The 15,749-nt window shown below is 49.6% G+C and overlaps 7 protein-coding genes across 7 annotated transcripts; 2 read left to right on the top strand and 5 right to left on the bottom strand.

Moving 5' to 3' along the window:
- Positions 1-1,394: 1,394 nt before the first annotated feature.
- FSUBG_3921 (uncharacterized protein) lies at positions 1,395-3,779 on the bottom strand (the record flags this gene model as incomplete). Its single annotated transcript, XM_036681855.1, has 2 exons — positions 1,395-3,462; positions 3,523-3,779. The coding sequence occupies 2 exons, from the start codon at positions 3,777-3,779 to the stop codon at positions 1,395-1,397; spliced, it is 2,325 nt and encodes a 774-aa protein (XP_036540480.1).
- Positions 3,780-4,001: 222 nt separating this feature from the next.
- On the top strand, positions 4,002-5,177 carry FSUBG_3920 (nucleoside phosphorylase; the record flags this gene model as incomplete). Its single annotated transcript, XM_036681854.1, has 1 exon — positions 4,002-5,177. One exon carries the CDS (start codon positions 4,002-4,004, stop codon positions 5,175-5,177), a length of 1,176 nt encoding a protein of 391 aa, XP_036540479.1.
- Positions 5,178-5,414: 237 nt separating this feature from the next.
- On the bottom strand, positions 5,415-7,195 carry FSUBG_3919 (major facilitator superfamily transporter; the record flags this gene model as incomplete). The annotated part of the gene is made up of 3 exons (XM_036681852.1): positions 5,415-6,578; positions 6,628-6,865; positions 6,918-7,195. The coding sequence occupies 3 exons, from the start codon at positions 7,193-7,195 to the stop codon at positions 5,415-5,417; spliced, it is 1,680 nt and encodes a 559-aa protein (XP_036540478.1).
- A 1,410-nt stretch (positions 7,196-8,605) lies between these two features.
- FSUBG_3918 (bifunctional polynucleotide phosphatase kinase) lies at positions 8,606-10,164 on the bottom strand (the record flags this gene model as incomplete). Its single annotated transcript, XM_036681851.1, has 3 exons — positions 8,606-8,916; positions 9,013-10,008; positions 10,074-10,164. The coding sequence occupies 3 exons, from the start codon at positions 10,162-10,164 to the stop codon at positions 8,606-8,608; spliced, it is 1,398 nt and encodes a 465-aa protein (XP_036540477.1).
- A 760-nt stretch (positions 10,165-10,924) lies between these two features.
- FSUBG_3917 (mediator complex subunit Med18) lies at positions 10,925-11,811 on the top strand (the record flags this gene model as incomplete). Its single annotated transcript, XM_036681850.1, has 2 exons — positions 10,925-11,367; positions 11,415-11,811. 2 exons carry the CDS (start codon positions 10,925-10,927, stop codon positions 11,809-11,811), a joined length of 840 nt encoding a protein of 279 aa, XP_036540476.1.
- Positions 11,812-12,115: 304 nt separating this feature from the next.
- FSUBG_3916 (DUF1264 domain protein) lies at positions 12,116-12,930 on the bottom strand (the record flags this gene model as incomplete). The annotated part of the gene is made up of 4 exons (XM_036681849.1): positions 12,116-12,144; positions 12,190-12,630; positions 12,676-12,781; positions 12,832-12,930. 4 exons carry the CDS (start codon positions 12,928-12,930, stop codon positions 12,116-12,118), a joined length of 675 nt encoding a protein of 224 aa, XP_036540475.1.
- Positions 12,931-13,985: 1,055 nt separating this feature from the next.
- On the bottom strand, positions 13,986-15,332 carry FSUBG_3915 (uncharacterized protein; the record flags this gene model as incomplete). The annotated part of the gene is made up of 1 exon (XM_036681848.1): positions 13,986-15,332. One exon carries the CDS (start codon positions 15,330-15,332, stop codon positions 13,986-13,988), a length of 1,347 nt encoding a protein of 448 aa, XP_036540474.1.
- Between the last annotated feature and the right edge of the window lie 417 nt (positions 15,333-15,749).

Genomic DNA, 15,749 nt, shown 5'->3' with positions numbered 1-15,749 from the left:
TTGTTATATACACAGCCAAGAGCACCCAAGCAGCGCAGCGTGTGAGGGAGATCTACGGACGGGGACTCAACCTTTAGAGTCTAACCGAATCTCCGCAACGGCCGCTATCAGCGACCAATTCACCAGACTCCTAGACTTACTAAGTCCTGGTCTCAAGACTATGCAAGCATTCTTCTAGCCTTTCCACTGACGATCACATTTAACCCTGAGAGAGTTCTTGATCGACTAAGTTCATATATTAAACTATAGTAATTACACAACTGCTCTTCAAGACCAGGGCTGAGCGCCAGCTGGAAGAAGTTACCAGAAGCTCAAGCTAGATTGGGCCCTCTGTCTCAAAGGAGCACAGGTGGGAAAGATTGATACACAACACCAAAGATCACGACTTGCCAAACGATGTTCTAGCGCAAGGGAGAAATACATATATATATGTATATATCCACATCGATAACTACCCAACAACAAGTCTACCATAAAGAGGGAATGATGTGCTTTCTTCATCCCTCACAATCACGACAATTCGATCTACCTTGACAAACAACAACTTCATTCTTCACTCACCTTCAACCGAAATCAGCCACTCACCATGGCTATGACCTTTTCAGCCAACGTTCCCGCTGTTGCCGAGGTCGTGCTCCCACTTTTCACATAGGTATTAGCCAGTATACGACTGGTTTTTGCTTTTACCATCCAGCATACTAGGCGCCAGGGAGGTGAGATCTGTATAACCTCCCAAAGCAACGCCAAGATGCCTTTTATGGAACGCCTATCCGGAATTGAACAGCATTCCGTCCTGTGTGCCAATCATAACCCTAGTACCTTACATATTAGCATCGGGACTTATAACCTACTCCTATCCTGGTCAGCTTCGAGGGAACCACAGGCCTTTAGGCTCAGAGTATTTCTCTGCTTCTTATATATATCACCATGACTCACCACCGAATTCATCAGGAGTTGATGAGGTTGGTGGAAAGCGGTGCGCGATGGGTTGAGTATCAGTCGATCGACTCTCGCCAAAGGTGGACACGCCAGATGGAGAACACTACGACTACTCGGGAAGAAGAACATGTCTTGGTAGAAAGGCTGCTGTCAGCAAGTGGGCCAACACACCGGAGCACAGGACCAAGATCCTTCGCGCTCATACACTCGTATTTCCCCATATTACACATGACGAATACTTTACGATACCTTGGTTTAACATAAGTAGCTTAAGTAGAAAGAATAATTAGAACCTTATTACGCCCAACATGCTTGCCTCGACCAGTGTAAACACAGTTAATCCCACACCAAGAGAGAGTTCCATTGCAGTATATCCCACGTAAACAAAGCTACCATCAATCCCTACCTCTTGCTTTCCGCAATACCGCTTAAATCAAGTCCATCTCAAGGAGCCATCATGATTGATGATCCCTCATATATTCAATCCATTCCCTCGTATCTCTTACCTTGCTCGAAATTTCGTGATTCCGCCCAAACATCTTCTCGCTCAACCGACATGTCTCATCGATCTTATGTAGCGCCTCCTCAAACCTTTCCTGCCTAGCCCAATTCACGGACAAGTTATCACAAACCCGTATTGTATCTATATGCTCTTCACCATATGTGGCATGGCAGAATTCCAGTGCCTTTTTGTAAGCTCGCTCAGCCTCAGTAAGTTTGTCCTGTTCAGTGTATATGGATCCAAGGTGGTTGTAAGCCGGTATCATTTGTGGATAGAAGCTTCCAAGCGTAGGCTGGTACTCTTCCACAGCTTGGACAAGAATAGACGCGGCTGCGTCGTATCGTTTCTGTTGGATGTAGACTTCTGCTAAAGCTTGCATACTGTCAAATACGGCTGCGTCTCCACAGCCATGTTCTTTTCCTCGCTTCATTGCTTCCAAAGCCAACTTCTCTGCTTCATCGAAGCGATTTTGATGCTTATAACATTCCGAGAGCATGGACATGCACGCCACCTCAAGATACGCGTTGTCTTCGTTGCCCTCTGCAGCCAGTCTCAGGGCCCGATCGCAGCAATCGATTGACGGCAGATAGTCTCCTATATATGAGAAACTCACTGCAAGAGAGTAAAGACCCCAAATGAACCAGAAGCTGTGCTCGCCAGAGGTTTTCTCGGTGAGATCTAAGAGGTGAGTCAAGGGTGCAACGGCCTCCCCTGCTCTACCACAGTGCTGAAGATACCTGGAGTAGCGCCATATTATCGATACCGCAGTGTCTTCTTTGTTGAACATCTCCGCCCAGTGGCACACGCGTTGTGCGTGCGCCATATATCTTTCGCAATCAACCCATAGCCCTGTTCCTTTTTCCATGTCTGTTTCCTCAGGATACAAGCCTAGCATGATGTCGCTCGCAGCACCGGCAAAGTACTTCTCTCCCTTCGTTGGCGTCTTCTTTTCTTGGTCGATAGTTTTTGTGGTACTCTTCTTGGGGCTTTGTATCCATTTCTTAAGCCATTTCCTCAGGCGTCGAGACTCTTTGGTTGGTTCCTTGTCCTCTGTTTCCAGCATATCTGTAACGCGAAGGCCGTAGCGAGCAGCATCTTGTACGAGCTTATGCATCTCAAAGTTCCGTTCATCGCCATCATCGACACGACGCTCTACCAGGAACGAGAAGTCCTTCAATCGACGAACTGCCTTTCTCCTTTCACTCTCGAGGGTTCCCTCTGCATTTCCATCACATCCGTGCTCAGCAGCGGCTTCGACTAGCGGTTGAGGGATATTCTGGTTATCAAAGTAGGCCAGGATATGGAGAATCTCATATGCCATCTCGTTTTCTTGCCTGATGCGACGAATGGAAATACTCCAGGTCTCAAGGATGCTGTTGGAATTTCCATGCGATCTATGTTTGTCGAACTCGGTCTCCTTCAATACGCGCCAGCGCGCCTGCTCTTCTTTCAAGTCTGCGAGGTACTGGCTGATGGAAGTGTCTGTTCTGCGCATGTATGCCCCTGCTTGCGAGATAGCAAGTGGCAGATGCTGTAGCTCGTCCATCAGAGAGCAAACGTCTTTGAACTCTTTTTGACTTGTTGGTCGAGAGATTGTGGAATCAAGCAATGCCTTGGATTCTGCGAAAGTCATCTTCGAAACCGGAATGCTTCTTTGGGTCCCCACGAGACTTCCACCGATAGATTCATCGCGACTTGTCCATAGAATAGTGCCATTTGGGCCTTTGGGGATAAAATCTAGAAATTTGCTGGTCCGATTGCTCACTGTTGGGCCTGCGCCAAAAAGCGATAAATCATCGGCATTGTCGAGAACCAAGAGCCACTTTTCCAGGGACTCGATCTTGTGTCGGACATTTTGCAGAAGCTCAGGTCCGCTGCCTTGACCTTCCAAACCCAATACTTTAGCGATTGAGCTATAATCATGGGCAAAAGTAGCCTCGTTGTCAGCATGAACCCAGAATACAGAACAAGGGCTCTTGCGATATCGGTTGTATGCGTATTCCAGAGCGACTTGTGTCTTGCTGTCAATTGGACGTGAGCAATGCGTTTGCGACAACGCTAGGTGGTTTTACTGGGCTTACCCAGAGCCTCCAAGTCCCCATAGTGCTGCACTTCTAAATTCATCTGAATTCATAGGCAAAAGCTCTTCAAGCCGCGATGTGATATCGGGTCGCGAAACAAAATCTTGATTCTTCTCATAAGGCAGGGCATAGAATGCCTTTGGCTTTGCCTCGGCGCATTGATTGAAGTTGAAGGTTTGATGAGCATTGCCTGTCGCAGTGATCCCTGTCACGACATTACTGCCATAGACGGGGTCCTGAAATGTAGGGCCATTCATCGCAGTTGATTTGATCGTTGTTTTGTTGGAGTCTTGAAGAGGCGATTGGCCTCATGAGAGGGGGAATTGCGGCTGACCAAGGCCAAGTCTGGAACCCTGCAAGGCGAACCAGGCTATCGATCGAGGCAGTCACCACGTGAGGCCTCTCGGTCAGCAATCCTGCAACTGGGTTGGAGAACCATCATCTTCAATTTTCGTGCAAGTTGGCAATTGTAGGAACTCATGTTCGCTCCACCCAAAAGCCGTGATGACTTCCGTGTCGGTATTGTCTGTGCCCTGGCTGTTGAGTATAATGCTGTGAGCCATGTTGTCGACGAGTTTTGGGAAGAAACCAAGCTGGGGAGGTCAGTTGGTGACCCAAATACTTACTCAATTGGGCGCATGGGGGGAGTCAATGTTGTCCTTGTCCTTCTTTCGGGTATGGGAAAGGTCAACGCTGCAAGTGCGACAGCAAGTTTCCGTGCCAGTTATCCCAACCTCGAATTGGTTTTGGTGACTGGGGTTTGCGGCGGTGTGCCTGTATCTCCCTCAGGCGAGGAGATTCTTCTCGGCGACGTTGTTATCAGCAAGGCGGTCGTCCAGCGTGATTTCGGTCGACACTATCCCGATAAGCTTGAGATTAAGGACACTCTCGATGATCGCTTAGGAAGACCGACGAAAAACATTCGCAACTTTGTCGCTCGGTTTGAGACCGACAGAGCCCGGGAAAAGCTCGAAGATAAGGCGACAGTGCATTTGGAGGAACTTCAATTGCGCGCCGGAGGACAACGTCGAGCTGCGAATTATCACTTTCCTGGGGCAGATAAGGATTGTCTGTTTCCTCGCTCATATCTCCACAAGCATCATTTAGACTGCAATTTCTGTATGAGTGGCTCTGGAGTATGTGAGGCCAGTCGCAACGCCTCATGTCTCGAACTTGGCTGCGACAAGAGACAGCTCCTCGTCCGAGATCGACTTGACCAAAAGTCGAAGTTGCAACAAAGCGGGCGCGAGAAAGATGCCCAAGCCCCGTACATTTTCGTCGGACACATCGGTTCAGGAGATACGGTCCTCAAATCAGCCGAAGAACGCGATAGACTTGCGAAAGCCCATGGTCTCATCGCGTTCGAGATGGAAGGTGCTGGTGTATGGGAGGAAATCCCTTGCATCGTTGTCAAAGGCATCTGTGACTATTGTGATAGCCACAAGAACAAGAAATGGCAAAACTTTGCCGCGGCAACAGCTGCAGCTGTGTCCAAAGTGCTCATTGAAGAGTATCCAATCACAGAGCATCGCACGCGAGATGAGAGTGACCGGGTGGGATGCGGCGGGCCAGTTTTTCATGGAAGCGTATCCGACAGTAACATCTTGACTGGAATACATTCAAATGGCGGAACTCAAGTGTTCAATTTTGCGTGATTCGGGATAATGAGGTGGAAAGAAGCGGCGAGCCAACAAAGAAAGAGGTGGACGGCACGGGATGAATGGTTGTTGGTTGTTGGTTATTGGTGCACCACGTGATGTCACAACAAGGAAAGACTCAAGATGTAAGAATGAGTAGCATTACTCAAAACGCTTCATGTGATTCATAACTATTTATATATAAGTGCCATTTATGACACAGCTAAACCATTTCATATTCTGTTTCCAATTTATTTAAGCATCCTGCTTTCGCTGGTACTCGAGCTCAATGCCAGTGGCGTGGCTCTCCTCAGCATATCGGTGCTTCTCATCACGAGCCTGGTCAAGCTCCTCGGCGTTCTTGTTACCGTGAAGACCGATCTTATACCAGGGAAGCGCGAAGAGCTCATCCATGTTCTCGAGGCTTCGTCCACTGGTCTCGGGAACGGAGAACCAGACCCAGACACCACCGAGGAACGTGACAGCGGCAAAGCACCAGAAGGTTCCCTTGGGGGAGATACCACCCTCAGAAACAGACAGAAGCATGTTGGGTACAGCGCGGGAGTTTCCGTACTGGTTGGCAAAGTGGAGAGTCATAGCCCAAGATGTAGCGAGGGCACGAATGCGCAGAGGGAACAGTTCGGCGGTCAGGAGGTACTGCATGGAGTTCCAGCCGAGAGCCCAACCGAAACCGGAGACGTAGATCATGGCGATGGCGCCGCGAGAAGCAGCCAAGTCGCTTTCGGGGAGAACAAAGCCCTCGACGACACCGAGCTGGGGGATCTTGGTGAGGAAAGTAGCGACGTAGATCATGGCAATGGTCTGGAGAGTGATACCAATGAGAAGAGCGCGCTTTCGGCCGATGACATCAACGAGGAAGAGAGCGCAGATAACAGCGGCGATGAGCTTGACGATACCAAAGACAGCGGTGACGAGAAGACCCTTTTGCTTTCCGACAATTCCCATGATCTTGAATAGGTCGGGAGCATAGAGGGTGATAGAACCAGCGCCAGACCACTGAGAAAGGAACTGGACCATAGAGGTCATGTAGAGACGGTACAAGTTGCTGGGAACAAAGATCAGCTCCTTGATCTTGCCAAGGAAGCCAACACCCTTGGTAGCCTCGAGCTCGTGGTCAAGAGCAGCCTGGATCTCAGTGATTTGGTGGACAATGTACTCTCCGTCAGCGGGCTGCTGTCGGAGACGGCCCAGCACACGAGCGGCTTCATCGGGACGGCCTTCTTTGACGAGATATCGTGGAGACTCGGATTGGAAGAAGCTGAGGATGAAGATGATGCCGGACATCATGATGTGAAGACTGGTGGGGACGAGCCATTGGTTGTGAGAGTCGTCGGGGAGGTTGAGATGGCAGCCGTAGTTTGTGAAGTAAGCGAGAACGATACCGATGTAAACAGCGCCCTGAACTGTTAGATGATGTATATGTGAAAGGTAAGGGGAATAGACTTACAGTGAACATGCAAGAGCAGAGACCTCGAACAGCAGCCGGGGCAATCTCAGCGATGTAGACGGGTCCAACGACAGGAGTCTGACCGACACCAAGACCACAGATAAAACGACCAGCATAGATAGCACCAAGGTTTCCGTTGACACCACCGATCATGAAGATGACAATACCAAGGGCCCAAAGGGTGCAAAGAACACGAGTAGCCCAGATACGGCCGATACGATCACAGATCAAGAAAGCACTACACCAGTCAGCTACCAAAGTTCCCCGTCATCAGCAAGGGAATGACTTACATGAGAGCACCACCGACAGAACCGATTTGAACCATAGCAGAGACATTGGCCTTGATATTGGCCTGCTGAACAGAAGTGTAAGAATCATAGTGAATAGTCTCCTGGAAGTCCTTGCTGTTGAACGAGCCAGAAATGAGACCCTCGTCGATACCTCGCGCCGCACCGAGCAGAGCAAACGACACAACGGCAAACCAAAGACGCCAGTTGAAAGCGCCCTCTGGTTCACCCAGGTCCTTCAGCTTGAAGATGTTGACGGGTTTCTTGACGCCTCCAGCCATGATGGAAATTGCCCTTGGTAAGAGATATAAGGGTAAAAGAGGAGGAAGAAAAGATGGACAGAAAGTGCCTGGGTTATAAAAAAGGGAGAGACAAGAGGAATCTGGGGATCCTTTTATACAAATTGCAATGACAGTTTCCCCACGAGATTTGCAGGTTTGGTCTGGTTCACCCCGCTCTTCTCTCCGGACTTCGTTACACCGAACCCAACACTAAACTTGACTTTTCCCCATGCCTCGAATAAACAAACATACTGATGATCTGCTCCGTTCACTAACCGTCCTCGAAAATGTCATCCAATAGCGGAGTCCCCATCGTTTGGCACTAGAACGTTACAGCGGCCGTGGAGAAACCTCTCACAGGGAAAAGAAAAGGTGGAGGGCTGTTAGCAATGACGCTAGCACCCATCTTTTGTTCGCCGAGTCCCCTTCGCCCCCCCCTACACGTTCAGAAAAGGGAAAGTCTGACATCAATATTCACGGCAATGGCTTTTGTTACTAACACAACTATGGACGTAGGTATGTACCTATTGTAGGGCGTGGGGATGCCCAGCCGCTACACGTTTTTCGCCAAGGGCCAAGACTCTGCCAATGCAAATCGTCCCGGCTGGGCAATTAGTTCAATTGGAGGCGGGAATAGCAGAGAGGTCTTGTTCCCCAATACCAAGAGAATTATTTCAACTACACAGAATGACAGTGACAGTTCGTCAAAATAACTGCCGTTGCATTGGAAGCTCTTAGCGACATTGCTTAAAGAATGGGCCAGGTCCAGAATCTCTCCGCAATCATGCCACGCCACGCCCACAGACAAAAGCAGAGACGATCACTCCGCATTCCCCCGCAGGTTTTTGGCATCTCACTGTGAGATCTTCAGAATAAGCATACAAACAAAGTGTAAAGTTTAGCTTAAAGCAAATAAAGCTAGAGGCCGGGGCCCCCCTGGCCCAGGGATTATCCAGGCCGTTTGGGTTGGTTGTCTTTAGTAAAAGATTCGGACCGGTTCTTTTTCTACAACCGATGGACTCCACTACCAAGGAGCATATTCCTCTATTGAGACTCGTTCATGTGGGTTGGTCGAGTAATTGGTCGAGTAAGGATGACATTCACTGCATTCTAGATGGCCGGAGTGATACCCACTGCCTCCAGGCTGCCAGATAAACTCCCTGTATACCCCAGAGAGCCCCGTCTAATACGGTGAGCAAGACCCCAGAACTTGTCCTCGCTTGCAATGTCAACTCGTCTCGTCTTTCGCTTCGCCTTCCACAATATGGTTATGCGGAGGCGATATGGACCTCAACTGCTCCATGAGGATTTGGAGCTGGTGATGATAAAGAATTTGCGTGATGCGGAGATGACATGATGCCAAGGTGAATAATTGGGGAATGAATTCTTTTCTCTTCATGGGTGTTGTTCTCACGTCCAGTATCGACCCCAGATCTTGTACTCATCCTGCGAACCACGAAACTGGAACTGCACTTCCGTAACGTCTTGGAACCCCTCCTTCATCTGTGGCGGTTTAAACCGACTCGCGAAACCTGTAAATGCCATCTTGGGTAAGATCTGTCTTGACTCAGGATTCAACATCGTGTTTAGCGCCCGCACAGCATTGTTGTGTTCGCAGACTTGGAGAGGAGTCTTGAACCACACGCAACGGATAGAGATGCCGAATTTCTTGGCAAGCTCTACCCAAATAGTCCTGGTCTCTGGATCGGCATTGGTATTATCTGCAAAGGGACCGTGTTAGCGCGCCTTTGAGTGAGGGGGTGGTGTGGGAATGGGGTATTCCTGGGGTAGTAGAATTTGGAGAAAAACGCACGCACCTATGGCAATGGATTTACCCGATTGGAGATGCTCCCTCGCGGCCTGCACGCACTTGTCGCGTGTCTTGAGCTGGTCCTGGTTGATGCGCTCGTACCCCAGAGGCTTGAGGGATTTCCAGTAAAACGTGGATTTGCCAGCCCCGGGTGGCCCACAGAATAAGATGATGTCCTTGTCGTCAGTCCTGTCAAAGGTCACCACGGAGTTCCCCGATTCAGCATCGTCGACAAAGGGATGCTCGGACAAGTCGAATTCACGAGCGAAACTCCGAGGCTTCTGGCCGAGAAAGAACTCCTCCGGCGTCTGATACCTTATTCCGACGTTGTGGGCAAAGTTTCTGTCCGAACAGCTAAAGTCTTTAGCTGCGGCCGCAACGCCGTCTGGGCCTTTCCCCAACGTTGCGGTCCGACCCCCTGCATCCCCGACGAATACGCTGTTCCCCAGATCGATCTCGGATTCCGAGATGTCATAGTCGTGGCAGAGCTCCTTCCACATGCCTGTTCTCGGTTTTCGATATATATCGTGCTCGGTCGCCGCGTAGACGCATATCGGAAGGTTCAAACTATTGAGGACGGCGCTGCATTTCTGCTTAAATTCGGAAACTCGTTTCTGCGCAGTGGCTTTTGGTGCTTTGGACTTGGGGTCGAAGTGTAGCGTCAACCCGGCCTGGTTCGACAAGATGACGACTCGATATCCATCTTGATACAGCTCTCGAAGTTTCCCGGGGACCGAGTTGTCCCACCATTTCCAGTCTGTCCCACTGCTTGCATGTTTCTTGCCCGAGGCTGTGGAAATGAGTGTCGAGTCTAGATCAAAAGCCGCTATCTTCCTCCTCTTTATTGTTCTATCTTCCTTGACTCCATCGAATCGGCCGACCAGGAGAGTCGCAGGGGTATCGTCGTTAGGACTTCGCTCCGACCAGACAGTAGGATCCTTGGGCTTCTGCGATGCTGGAGTAAAGAAGTTTGCTACAGCTGTCTCTAGGTAGGCCATGTTAGCTAGTCGTCCAGCGATTACATGCTGCGGCATGGAAATAACGCTGCTTTTGAGATTGCGCACTCACTGGTTGTACCGCTCTGAAGTTTGCGCTTGAGGGGCGGCGGAGAAACAGGAGCATCAGAGGCTTTGCGCTTGGATATGTCGCTTGAAGGCATTTTTGTGCTGGCCAAAGCGGTTGCATCTGGTCGTGTTGTGATATGTCGTTGTTGTTGTTGAGGGACGTTGAAATGCCGAGGCGTTAGTCTGGTTCAGCAGCCAATCAGGCAAGCCACGCCAAGCCAGCTAAATGCAAGCACTTAACCTACAGTCGTGTAGTTGACACGGAAAATCAGAACAAATACTCGCAATTATGGACAAATAATATCGAAAACATGTATAATAGATTTATTTCGCTGTGGCTTTCACAAATCTGAAAGTTCAGCACTCATTAATCGTTTGGTGATGCATCAGATCTTGTTAGAAACAGAGGTTGGACCCTGAATTCAGACGCGCAATTAAGGTAGCTTTGATCTGGTGCCAACGCGTGAACAGTCGCGAAGTCACGTGCCCTTGACCAAAGTTGAGCTTGAGCTTCAAGCTCTGGTGGGGTATTTTGAATGAATGTTCATCAACAGTCAAAGTCACAGTCAAAGTCCGTCTGAACACATCGCATGGCATCATCTCAGTAACATACTAGCCTTAGTATAATATTTGGAACAGACCACAAAGCGTCCTTTTTGAACCTGACCGACCAGCTGGCGTCAATTGACAAGTAGTCAAAGACATAGCCCCCTCACCCGCTTTATACGCCAACTTCTCTTGAGCATCAACCTCTAGCCACGGCCATCGTCGCTATACCAAGATAGACTAAGAAGACAACACAAAAGTCATACCCAATACAACTGGCGACAAAAGGATTTCTTCGCTCCCGCCAAAATGCACGAGATCTTCCTCACAGCCCTCATCGAGGACAAAGACTTCACCTCAGCATGCGCAGTCCTCGGCGGTCTCACAAACATGGACCCATGGGAGTCAATCCAGCGCGTCCTCTACTTCCAAGGGCCCCCGCGTCCCATGGGTATCTCCAATCAGAGCTCCATTGAAAAGCCCATACGGAATAATACTGGGTTCCTTTGGAAAGAGCTTCATCAAAACTTGACCCGACAATCCTTCATATTGCAAACGCGATATGATGTACTCAAAGATCGTGACATGGGAGCCAATGTGCCGCCGATGGACTTGGATGCGATGCAGGGTATCTTGAGATGGACGGATTTTCCTGATCCACCGCGTGGACAGCCTCTGCTTACACAGCGGAAGAAGGTTGAGCTTTGGGACCAGAAAAAGTTGCCTTCAATCATGCGCGACAACAACCACATGTAAGAGGACTCATCCACTTAGCTCAATTATTACTGACACAGCCCAGATTCAAGACGGAAACAATTGAAGAGGTCTACCGCTTCTACAGAGATGACATCGAGTTCTGTCTAACACGCTACTACTTCCTCCAACCACTAGAACACTACACGCCCATGGAAACAAAACAGCAAGCAACCATCCCGATGGGCAGTCTTCCGCCTTGGCAATCCCTCACACCCGTCGATCAGCAGAAGCGATGGTTCCTCCAAGTCAAGGCACATGTCGTCCAGGATAACAAACCGGACGAGATTCGCAAGGCCCAGGATCAACTGCTAGCTGTGCGTAGAGAGCTCGACGGGGTTTTCGAGTTCCGGGGCATTGACCGCAAGGTTCACGATACCAGGGTTATGCAGCAGATGCAGGGGGTTCAGCAGTTACCGCAGAAGGTTACTGTTGGGAAGTAGAATGTCCATAAGCAGAAGAAGCCGCGTGTGTGGTATTGAGGACTGCCCACTTCCCGTATCTTGATGGGGCACAGACTGCATTTGGGGTAGAGACAGTGGGCACATAGCATACAATAATGTTGCGCTCAATTGAATAGATGATACCCGGTATGATAGACGGTATGTTCGCCCAATCATCACTACCTTCTGCACATCAAACTGTTTAGCTAGCTACGTTTTCTTGTTCTGATTCCATAAACTCATTATGTCGTAAACGTCTCCCACGCTTTCACTCAGCTCCATTTTGTAATCCCTCACATACGCTTCATTTGTTCTTCCACGCCTGATCCGCATCTACACAAGTTAGCACAATCTCTCAACGACTCCAACCATACTCACCCTCATGAACAACCGGACTAGGAATATCCTTCCTCGCCTCCTTCTTAAGTCTCCAATCCACCCCAAACTTCCTATCCCTCTCTCCCACATGCTTCTCAAAGTCAAACTGTCCATCCGCCGTAAAACTCGTCATGAGCTTCGGCTCCCCCAACGGCAGCGTATCACCGCGGTCCGTCTGCCACAAATGATACACCTTTCCATATAACTGCACAACTTGGTCCATCTCGTAGTTTTCAGCTACTTGCCATGCACGCTCGGGCACTGCGCGGTTCGGCATGATGAGCATTCCGGATTTCACTTCGTAGACGTGCGAGTGCCAGAACTTGCGCTCTTCTTTATCGAGGGTTTCGTAGAGTTTGGGGGTTATCATGTACTCGATGCCGATGAGGCGCGCGTTGGGCTCGTCGGAGTCGTAGAGAAGACATTGGCGGACGTCCTCGTCTGCTGGGGTTAGTGATTGAGTCGAGCGGTTGGTGAGGGACGTACTTAGATGAGCGCAGTAGTGGTTCGTTTCGACGAAGCGAGAGGGGTCATCGGCGTATGCATGGAAAGCGTTGAGATGAGCGCAGATATGCTTCACCGGTCGAAACTCCTACAATCGAATGAGCTGAAACTCCTCGACTCTCTTCAGAGGCAACTTACCTGCGTCACAGCAGCACCAGCAGTGAGGACCTGATTCTTCGCCGAGAGAGGCTTTCCCATGCCCTCATTAGTAATAGGAATTTCGTTTTCCTCAGCCATCTCGAAAGTCGTCAAGTCAAGATTTTGCGATCGCAAGATCTGACTGTGATGGTTAACGCCTGGTACCTCTAAATATAGTCCGATCGAGATTACGTCATAGACTGGTGCAGGTTTGTTTCACAAAAGATTCTTCATTGGGAGCTCTTGTGGTACGTAAATATGAGATTCTTGGGGGTTCATTATGATTTGTTGAAGCGTCAGTATGACGACCTTCCGTTGTCTCGGCGCCGATGGACCACTTTCTCGGTCGGAGATGGCGGGGACTGGTCTGGCGACCGGAGCCTACCCTGAAGCCGCGCATATGGTCGCGATGTCTTTTTTTCTCTTTAGTATAGAGATATAAGAACACGAATTTAATAAAGCAGTATTAATTCTTACTTGTAAGATTACTGGCGTTTTCTGTTCCTGTTACAATGAGCTTCACATCATCCATTGTGTTAAAGTCGAAGTGTATTTTCTAACCTTGTGATTGACTCATAAACTCAACTCCGCCACCACCTTCCTCGTTTGAGTGCCGCCATCTTGCTTGTTGTCTTGTGTTTGATCGTCCTGGGAGACGGATCAGAGCTTCTTATAACCCGTGATGGCGGGCAAATGAGTCATCTTTTAGGTTTTTATGATATCAGCCTTTGGCTGTAGCAATTGGTCAGTCATTATGGTATAATGTCTAAGTTGTTAGCTAGATGTGTTATTTACAGTTGAGGCTCGTGGCTGAGAGCTTAAACCAGCACACAGAACTTAGTTAGAGCTTCACATCATAACAAGACGACCGTTCGTCGCCAGATTAACATCTCACTCAAATCACTGAAAGGGAGACGATATCATCAATCTTAGACGTGAAATTCCTGATCTAGTCTAAAAACCTGACTATGGGAGGCATCTACTCTACTATCACAAGAAGTCTGCCCGTAGCAAGAAAATCTCAATAGTAACAATCCTCAGCCTGTCATCCAAACAATCTGTCGCACTTGGTCTAAAGTATTCTGTAATACTCAGTGTCCAATGTACATCACAAACTCCAAACTGCAAGACTTAAGATCTAGTTACTCACAAGTCTACTTCTTGCGGGCGAATAGTCGCTTACGCTCCTCGAGCGCCTTCTCCTCCTTTTCGCGACGAGTGTCCTCATCAGTCCAGGGGCGGGCCTGCATGATGTAAAAATCGTTGACCGCGTCTTCACGATCACGCTCATCATCAATAGACATAATCTCTTTCCAGGTATCCTGTAGAATTTCTGCCATAGAAGCTTCAACATTAGCACCCTGTGCAACGAAACCTTCAACACCAACTTCTTCGTAGGGGATCATGCCATAGTTGGTAGGGTCATAAGTGAACTCAGTTGCCTCATAAGTAGTCATGCCAGTAGGGGTAGGGCTAAGTGCGGACTCAGTCACCCTACCGCTGGCCATGTGAGCACCAGTTGGGCTCGGGGTGAACTCCGTTGCCTCGGGGTTGAATGTGATCGTCGATCGACGACGACGAGGGGGAGTTGGGGTGGGAATCTCCTTGGGAGAAAGACTAAGCATCTCGCCCAGGGATCCGATTCGCTGAGGGTGATAGACAGCAACAGCCTGTGGATCATGGGGAGAAGAAGGCTGGGGGGAGTTGGGGTTCGGCTCAACATGGTAAGCGACCATAGGTTGGTTGGGTTGAGGGCCAAGAGCCTGGGCATTCGGCTGGTCAGACTCAGTATGGTAGTAGACCATAGACTGAGCTGGGGGTGGACCAATAGGCTCAAGGAAACCAGACACAATAGGCGTGGGATGATATGGGACAATGGGCTGAACAAAGCCAGCGCTGGGGGGATTCATCGCATGATGAGGTGCCATACGAAGTCGAGCCTGGAGGTCAATGGGCTGGAGATGCTCAGGGCCGACGGACTGGAAGGGAAATGAGTTGTTACCCTGGTATAGAGAGCTGTAGCCCTGAAATGGTGAAGCTGTAGGGGTGCTAACATCACGAAGATGCAGCATAGGACGCTGAGCAGCGTTGGGAGAAGTGATATGCTCTGACTCGACATCATCCTCAGTGGTCTCACCGGGAAACTCATCATCGTCATCGAGAATACCAGCTGGGATGTAATACACACTAGTCTCAGTGTCATCGTCTTCCTCGGGATCAACAGGATCAACAGGATCAACAGGACACATGAATCCGCCAAGAAGGCGGACATATCCAGGAGGGGCATCGTCACAAGGGCGAGCAGCTGAAGGCTGAAGACCTAGGGGAAGGTTGGCGTAAAAGGGGTCTATGTTGCTGTCTCCAGGCTGGGAGGAGTTGAGTGCTGGGGCAGTGACTGTCTGAATTCCGAGAGGGTTAGTGTTGGGAAGACTGGTGTCGGGGAGAACGTCGTTGGTGGGAACAAGGTCGTCACCCTCGAGGGCAGCAGGACGATCAGACATGGTGAAAGTAGTCAAGAGACTCTTCGGGTTGTTGGTTGATTTGTCTTTCAGTATGATAGGGTTGTTGATGAGGTTGGGGGTAGTGTTCGTTAATAGGTGTCAAGATGCAGGAAGGATGAAGAGATGATGAGAAGAGGTGAGATTTGCTCGGAAGCTTGTGAGGAAGAAAGAGAAGAGGATTACGATGAGGGACTGAACTTGAGATTATAAAGGATGGATTTGTTATTCACTGGCAGCGCTCGAGATGTTCGACTACCACTGCGAAAAGAGACTTCACAGCTGTAAAGGGGGAATGCATCACATTGAAGCCGTTGCCAGTGCTCGCTCTCCTTTCCGTTCAGGCGGAAGCCTAGCTGCCTCAACTTTCCATGCCAGTGGCACCTAGATCGCTTTCCATTCATTGGGTCTCTCTCAAGC

The sequence above is a fragment of the Fusarium subglutinans genome (assembly GCF_013396075.1).
Source record: "Fusarium subglutinans strain NRRL 66333 chromosome Unknown NRRL66333_c0000034, whole genome shotgun sequence".
Taxonomy (NCBI): domain Eukaryota; kingdom Fungi; phylum Ascomycota; class Sordariomycetes; order Hypocreales; family Nectriaceae; genus Fusarium; species Fusarium subglutinans.
This window is presented reverse-complemented; position numbering and strand designations above follow the sequence as displayed.